The sequence below is a fragment of the Lathyrus oleraceus genome, chromosome 7, assembly GCF_024323335.1.
Source record: "Lathyrus oleraceus cultivar Zhongwan6 chromosome 7, CAAS_Psat_ZW6_1.0, whole genome shotgun sequence".
Classification (NCBI taxonomy): Eukaryota; Viridiplantae; Streptophyta; class Magnoliopsida; order Fabales; family Fabaceae; genus Lathyrus; species Lathyrus oleraceus.
In genome coordinates, this window is record NC_066585.1 from 529046473 (window position 1) to 529055311 (window position 8839).

The 8839-nt window shown below is 34.7% G+C and overlaps 1 protein-coding gene across 1 annotated transcript; it reads right to left on the reverse strand.

Annotated features, from left to right (window-relative positions):
• Window positions 1-3998: 3998 nt before the first annotated feature.
• On the reverse strand, window positions 3999-7834 carry LOC127105110 (BEL1-like homeodomain protein 9). Its single transcript, XM_051042278.1, has 4 exons — window positions 6620-7834; window positions 5298-5665; window positions 4748-4808; window positions 3999-4652 (listed from the first exon to the last, which is right to left on the reverse strand). Exons 1-4 carry the CDS (start codon window positions 7421-7423, stop codon window positions 4077-4079), a joined length of 1809 nt encoding a protein of 602 aa, XP_050898235.1. The 5' UTR covers window positions 7424-7834; the 3' UTR covers window positions 3999-4076.
• Window positions 7835-8839: the final 1005 nt, after the last annotated feature.

Here is an 8839-nt window from a genome sequence, read left to right on the forward strand (position 1 = left end):
TGGCCTTCAACCAGAGCTTCTGCTTAAGAGCCTCTTCTGTACTTATGGGTTCAGAGTCTACTAACATGGCACACTGAATAACTTCTCCTTCAGAGTCTACTTCAGTGTCTTTCAGCATGTCAAATTCTGCATATCTTCTGGGGATGTTTCTGATTCTTTGTGGTCTCTGAACTTGTTCAGAGTCTTGAGCTTCAGAGTTTCTAGCTTCAGATGGTTGACTTCCTCCAGAGCTTTGACCATCTTCAGGGTCTGGCATATTTCCAGAGTCTGAATTGCCACCAGAATCTGGATTACCATCAGAGTCTGGGTCATCAGAGTCTGGATCATCAGAGTCACCTTCATCTTCTGAGTCTTCTCCAGAGTCAGAATCACTATCAGAATCAGAATCAATATCAGAGTTTACTCCAGCCTCAGAAATTCTGAACTCTGACCTTTCTTCAGAGGTTCTAACATCAGAGTCAGATTGAGACTTATCCCAATTCCAAACTTCTGATTCCTTCACAATCACATCTCTGCTGAATTCAATTTTATTGGTTTCTGGACAATAGAGCTTGTATGCACCTGTACTGTGGTACCCTATCAGAATCATCACTTTGCTTCTATCATCCAGCTTCTGTCTTCTGGCTTCTGGAACATGTTTATAGCAAACAGAACCAAACACCTTCAGATGACTAACACTTTGCTTATCTCCAGTCCACTTCTGTATTGGAACTATTTCCTTCAACTTCTTCGTAGGACATCGGTTGAGTACATACGTTGCGGTGGCAACAGCTTCTCCCCAGAGCTTCTGAGGAAGCTTCTTCTCCTTTAGCATGCTTCTCACCATATCAAGCAAAGTTCGGTTTCTTCTTTCAGCAAGACCATTGTGTTGAGGGGTATAAGGAGCAGTAACCTCATGCTCAATTCCATTCTCCTCACAGAACTTCTGGAACTCTTTGGAGTTATACTCACCTCCACCGTCAGTTCTAAGAATCTTCAGCTTTTGACCACTCTGATTCTCAGCCTTCATTCTGAACTTCTTGAATTCATCAAACACCTCGTGTTTAAACTTAATAAGGGATACCCATGTCATTCTTGTGAATTCATCAACAAATAACACAAAGTATTTATTCCCTCCAATCGATGCTACTGGAAATGGACCACACACATCAGAATGTACAACTCCCAAGGCATGTTTTGCTCTTGGAGCAGTTTCTGACGCAAATGGCAATCGTGGTTGTTTTCCTTCCATGCAAACTTTGCATGACTTTTCAGGCTTCTTAATTGCAGGAATTCCATGTACCAACTTCTTTGAATTCAGATGTTTTAAGCTTCTGAAATTCAAATGACCAAATCTTCTGTGCCACAGCTCACTCTCCTTCTCAGCACTTGTTGCACTAAGACATTCTGAGTCTGCAGTTCTGACATTCACCTTGAATGTTCTATTCCTTCCCTGTTCTGACTCCATAATCAACTTCTGATTGCAGTCATACAACTTCAGAAGATTGTCTTTCATGGTAACTGAAAAACCTTTCTCAATTAATTGTCCCACACTCATCAGATTGCTTCTGATGCCAGGTACATACCACACGTTCTGAATCAATGCTGTTTTCCCATTGTTCAGAGTCACTCTGACATTTCCCATACCTTCTGCATTAAGATATTTGTCATCAGCACATCTGATCTTTGTCCTCTTTTCAGAGTCAAAGTCAACCAGCCATTTCTTGTTTCCAGTAAGATGATTTGAACAGCCAGTGTCCATATACCACCAGTCTATCAGATCCATATCACCAGATTCAGAGGCCATCAATAACACAGATTCGTCATCAGAACTTCTGGCTATATTTGCTTCTTCTGATTTTCTCTCCTTGTTTGACCAACAGTCTCTAGCAAAGTGACCAAACTTCTTACAGCAGTAACATTGGATTTTCTTCTTGTCATACTTCTCTTTTCCCTTCTGAGCATTCTTTTGTCTATCAGAGGTTGAGCTTTCTAACTTCTGACCACCATCAGATCTTCTCCTGGCTTCTGACTGCTTCTGATACCTCCTATCAGAAGTTGCTTTCAGAGCCTGCTGCTCTACTTCCCTTTCAGAAGTTCTTTCAGTCAAACGCAACTCTTGCGCTTCTAGACTGCTCTGCAGCTCTTCAATTCTCATGGTGCTCAGATCTTTGGAATGTTCTATTGCTACCACAATGTAATCAAATTGAGAGGTAAGGGATCTCAATACCTTCTCCATGATTGTTTCTTCAGAAAGAGTTTCTCCACACGCTTTCATCTCATTAGTGATCAGAATCACTCTGGAGATGTATTCAGAAACTTTCTCATTATTCTTCATGTTGAGATTCTCATATTGCTTTCTCAAGGACTGAAGCTTCACCTTCTTCACTGATGCGTCACCACCATAACATCTAACCAGTGTGTCCCACGCAGCCTTTGCTGTCGTTGAATCTGCAATCTTCTCAAACACATTTACATCAACACATTGATGAATGAAGAACAATGCTTTCTGATCCTTCTTCCTTACTTCCTTCTGCGCGTTTTTCTGTTCATCCGTCGCATCTGCTGCTACCGGAACATAACCATCAGTGACAAGATCTAGAACATCTTGAGCACCGAACAGTACACGCATTTGGATCATCCAACGATTCCAGTTTTTACCGTCAAATACTGGAAGTTTGGTGTTCATGTTGCCGTTTCCGTTCATCTTTCTACCTTGCACAGTACACTCAGATTTCTCACACAGTGTTTCCCAACCCACAGAATTAAAATTCTGATCAGATTTTGTTCAAGATTCAACACGAATCTAAGAATCAAAATCAAACACACAAGACCTCACGTTCACTCGTGTTTCCCGTGTTTCCCAATGAATCCGAACCGGAGCTCTAGATACCAATTGTTGGTGCAAAGGTAGAATATATGATGAATGGAAATATTCTTATTCAGAGAATGATGGCTACAAAAAGGATTAAAAGTTACAATGATTGACACCCTATTTATAAGCCTCTAACAAACTTAAATATGAATCAAATCTAATATTTAAATCTAATATCTAACAAACTTAAATATGAATCAAATCTAATATTTAAATCTAATATCTAACAAACTTAAATATGAATTAAATCTAATAATTAAATCTAATAAATTGAACCTGAAAAATAAAAAATGCTAAAAGTAAATTTATAATTTTTTATTAAAAAAAAATATAACGGTTTAGTTCTTTACGAATGATTCGGTTTATAAAAAACTATTCTCTAACGGTTTGATACGGTTCAGAATTCCAAACCGGTATACCAAACCAATTTGGTTTGATTCGATTCTAAGTAAATTCAAACAATTCGATTCAGTTATGATGACTTTTTATTGTGGTTCAGTTCAGCTCGGTTCGATTTTCTGACAAAATTGTTCCATGAACAACCCTAGCTTTGAATGTAAACAGATAACTTAAAAAATTAAGAGTTGAGAGAATTTTATATCATACGAGGATCTTATCACTTATGATATAGTAGTTGGTTAATTTTCCTTGTAATTTATTTTGATTGTCAAAGAAAACTTTAATGATCGTCATATTCCTTAACTTTTAGGATGAAAAATTTCTTACCACTTTGTATGCTTAGTTAGAATTTTGTTTGGAGTATAAAAGTTTAAGTGTAGGAGAATTTAATCAAAGCATTTTGACACTTCTTTTTCAATTTTATATATTTCCATATTTTGAAAGCTTTATGATTTTAATTCTAGTACTTTTTTAATATATTTTTAAAATTAAATCATTATTAAGTTTTTTTAGTTCTTTTATTTATTTTCAAAATAAACTACATTTTGACGCTTACTCGATGTGGAGGTTATAATTTGGGTTAGTATTAGATTGACGCCGTATGAGCAAAACTATTCCCACCCCCAAAAAAACAAACCTCACCCTATCTTTATACAGTTCATACATGCAACATAAAGTTCAATATTCAACAGCTCATTTTATTTCCTATTTTCTAATGGTATATAAAAGCACAAATGAAACATGGTTAGTAAATAATATATCACTCCACAATCAAAATAAAAAGTACATACAAGTTATAATTATATTGAGAGAAAAAAAATCTTCATCCTACAAAATCATGAAACATTTGCCCTCCAAAATGCCTATTTTGTGATTCAAAACCACTCATAACATAATTACCTTCATTATTGGTTTCAAGACCAAGACCAAAACGTTGAGCAGCACTTAATGGAAATGGTTCAGCTAAACCAATTCCATGATTTTGATAAAGTCCTAGTGTCAATGACACATTACTATTACTATTATTATTGTTGTTGCTGCTGCTTCCACTTCCCATGTTCACTCCAACACCTACTTGTTGAAACGGTAGATTCATTTGTTGTTGTTGTGGTTGTTGATGTTGTTGTCCTTGAGTCCTACTTGGCATGTTTGGAATCTCGTTTACGACGCGCTTGTAAGATGATGCGTCGTGAAACTTGCTAGTTGAGGTAGACGGATTCTCCGAATGTAGAGAAGTATCTGAAGGCAAATGGTGTTGTTGATCGTTTGATTTGTTCCTAGAGTTTTCTTCCTTTTGTTGTGAATCTTTTGGAGCTGTTTGTCTTGTTTCTAGCATGTGTATTTCTTCCACCATTGGTTTCCAAAGCCTTACTCTTGCATTTATGAACCAATTTGATACCTGTGAGAGAGAGAGAGACATTCCGTTGAATATATCATATATCGATTATAAACTCGTTAAGATGAAGGATCGGTTTTTATCGAGATAAAGCTGACCTGACTACGCGATAGACCGGTTTGTTTAGCTAACATTATCTTGTCCGTATCGGTCGGATAGCTGCACAAGGAACACAAGCAATCAAAATGCAACAAACCTAAAACCTTGTACATATGTCTCTAGTTTCGTGAGATGTTACTAGCTATGAAATACAGACACGGACACATCGACACTGCTAATAATGTGAAAAAACAAATAAATTGAACGTAATCACAAGTGTCATGTCAGTGTCTGACACACACGGACACACGCATTATTCAGAGCTGTCAGTGCTACATAGGTTACTAGACACAATGATTAAATTATGATTCACAACAACAATTGAAACCACAATGTCAAGGCTTACGCAATTGTAGCTGCGTTGCATCAAATGCATTTGTCTGCAATTTTCCGCAATATCAAATATCCCGACGAAACACAACCATAAAACCTTGTACATATGTCTCTGGTTTCGTAAGAGGAAGAAAAATCTACATGTCTTTCAAGGTATATAAAATTGGATCAAGACATTGCTTGTTCGACACGAATGAAACAGAAAAAGGCACTTACGGATGCAGAAAGTGTTCAAACAGCCAAGCTCTAAGAACAGTGACAGCGCGTTCGGGGAGACCTCTTTGAGGTCGCCAAACAGGTTGTTGTTGCTGCTCAAGATAACCTGACCTGTGGCCATACGGACCTCCTCGTTCGTTATTTCCAAATCTCGGAGATTCATCCCTTCTGTTACTCGAGTGAAAATGAGCCTTATTATTGGACTGAAGTTGGTCAGTTATTGCCTTCTTCAAGCATCTAAAATGTTTCGACATTGCTTTTATCGCCAAACTTGCATACGGAGCTGCATTGTTGAGACCTGAAACGTACTCGAACGACGTAACTACCGATTGCATTTGCTGGTAGTATTGTCTATACCTCTTGTATACCTATTTGAATAAAAATGTATAAAATTAACACAATCATGATCATATATCAAACATTCTCAACCGAAAGTTAATAGAAAGCATCGAAACATTGACATGAATATCAGACACGATACTAGATAATAATTTTAGAAAAAACCTACGCACAAGCCTAACTAAAATAACCCTTCAACTTTCATGTTAAAAAACCCTACTCCATCTTGTCCAAAATTATAAGAAAATCAAAGAAAAAAAATTTAAAAAATTATTAACTTATTTGTTTTGTAACTTTTGAAACATTTTTACAAACAATAACATTATTATAATCTAAAATTACAAATTTCTTTACCTTTTAATCACCATGATAAAACTTTAAGCAAATAATCCCTAAAAAATGGGTGACATATTCACTTAAAAGAAATCTATGGTTGTCATGCATAACATAACTTTAAACCAATCTCCATGCATATATTCTCTCCCATTAACTTTTCCAAAAAAGCCTTTTGAGTTCACCGAGGCCATCCATCACCCAAAAAAATGCAAGAATCTTAATGTAGATAGAATAATATAGATTAGATTATCCATTAAATTAATCAAAATACTAATCACAAATTAACATAATCTCAATCTTAATGTACATGAAATTGAATTAAACTAAGATAAGTTGTTTCATGCAACCAATCAAACGTTGTATTAGCCTTCCACTAACAAAACCACTTTCATCTTTATTAATCATTAATATTACTATAATAATATAAGCACAAAACATTAAGAACAAACCATAATCAACTTGAGAGTATTTAGATTCTTTAACACATGTACTATATATCACCAAATAATTTAGAAAATGACAAAAACCAAATCAACAGTAACATCAAACATGAACTCAACCGACATAGGAAAAATCATTAAAAAAATAGAAAACAAAAACCATATCTGAAAAATGAAAATTTTCACATGATAAGATAAGAACAAAACCTCATCAAGCATAGTTAAGAGTCTTGATTTATTTCTACCATCGCCAAATGGATCTTCTTCTTCACTCAATCTTTCCAAAGGAGATTCCATCATCATAGATGAATCAGCCATAACCACAACCTTTTCACCACAAACATTTCTTCCTCCAACATCACACATCTCTTCCAACAATTCTTGAGCCGGTTTCAAAAACCTAGAATCCTTCAAAACAGAAGCATAGCCAGTAAATGGAACTGAACCACCACCACCACCACCACCTTCAACCAGCCCTTGAATCACACCTCCACCACCATAAATCACAGATCCATATCTTTGAAGATTCAACTCCAAAGGCAAATTATTATCACCAACACTTTTATTAGATGAAAGTGACAAAGACAAAGGCTCATGGTTCAACATCATAGTACTACTGTTCTGAATGTTTTGTGCTTGGTAGAGAAAAGGGTTATTATTACTATGATTCAAACTTTCATAATAAGGATGATTAGAAGAAGAAGGAGAAGAAGAAATATTATTATTGTTATTATTATTATTACTATTCATAATAACCCTTTTACCTTCTTCTCTTGAAAACCGCATCATGAAGTTAGAACATTCTAAATCTTTCATAGAATTATTATTAGAAGAAGAACATGAAGTTGGTTTCAAAACATGTTGGTTAGAGAAGCTAGTAATGAAAGATGAATCGTAGAAAGGAAGTAAAGGGTCATGAGGTAGTTGGTTTTGAGCCACAACAACTCTAAGCTTATCTCTTCTACTTTGTTGTGGGACATGGTAACCTTCAAAACCCTCATCACTAGCCATAGATGATAGAGAAAAATAAATATAAAAGAAAGAGTAAAAGAAATAAAAGTTTGCTGGATTGAAGTGATGGAAGTGACAAAAAAAGAAAGAAGGTATAATAATTAATGGTGATGTTAAGTTTAATATTATGATGACAGAAAAAAAATGGATACGTCAAAGTGATTGAGAATTTGATGCACACAAAAAAACACACAAGAGTCTGAGAAAGAGTGCAGATTGTTGTTTCTTAGGAACAAGGAAACAAAGTGGAAAGTATGAAAGGAAGAAGCTTATGTTGCTATTGTTGGTTTGGTGTGTATAGGTTGTAATTGTATAGTAGGGTTTTGTTGTGACCGGATGGTGACTGGTAATAGCCGGTTGTAGGTGGTTTTCTTGGTTCTGTGTGTTTGCAGATATTTTTGGAATGGGGTATGTATTCCCATCATGTTCAGCTTTTATATACTGTCAAAGAAAATTTTGTATTTTTAATATATTTTTTTATATGGTTTCATCATGATGATTATTGTGGATGATTTGAGAGTAATTAAGTAAAGATTTGGAATACTTTTTGGTGTGTAAGTGAATGGAAAATGTAAAAGACAAGTGAGAATAACATTTCTCATCATGCAAAGCTGGTTTTTTGGGTTTTGTCGTTTTCTCCAACTTTCTTCTTTTATCAGATTTTTTAATAATAATTAACTCTCTTGTTTGGATTTAAATTGATTTTAAAGATTCTAGAGATGAAAAGTATTACTAGAAGTTAGAAAAAAATTGTTCAATAGGACTAATAGGTTAGTGTTATCTAATATTATGTGGGTTATTTTAATTTGTAAAAAACAGGTTAATTATAGTTTTGATGAGGTGCATAATTAGATGGTTAAGTGATTTGTAATTAAAATTTTAGTATCATAAATCTAATTATATATGCAAAAGTGCGAGCATTAATCCTAAGTCCATAAGTAAGGATTATGATTCTATATTATCCTAAGTCCATAAGTAAGGATTTTTCCCGCATATAACTTCAAAAAGTAAGTCTTAACTCATATAACTTGAAGTTAGTATTGATTTTTCCCGCATGAGGACAAAATTTATTGGAAATGCTATATTATTTAAGTTCATGATTGGTTCATAATTTTTTTTTCAAAAGAAATTTGATTCTTATGCAAGAACTTCTATAAGTTATTGTGTGTATTACCACCGAAGTGAGATCACTCATTTTAATTTATAAAAGTCTCTTTGTAGTTTGAGGAATGATTTTCAGTTATTACTATGATTGACTTCCTAAAGAAGGACAATTGTATGTAGAGATTGTGGTTAATTATAGATATAGCTATCGGAGATGCTTTGATCTAAGAGATTTATCTGCGCAAAGGAGATAAATTTCTAAACCCATTATATGCTCATTGAGTAGCTTATTCTTGAAACTTATGGATGCAG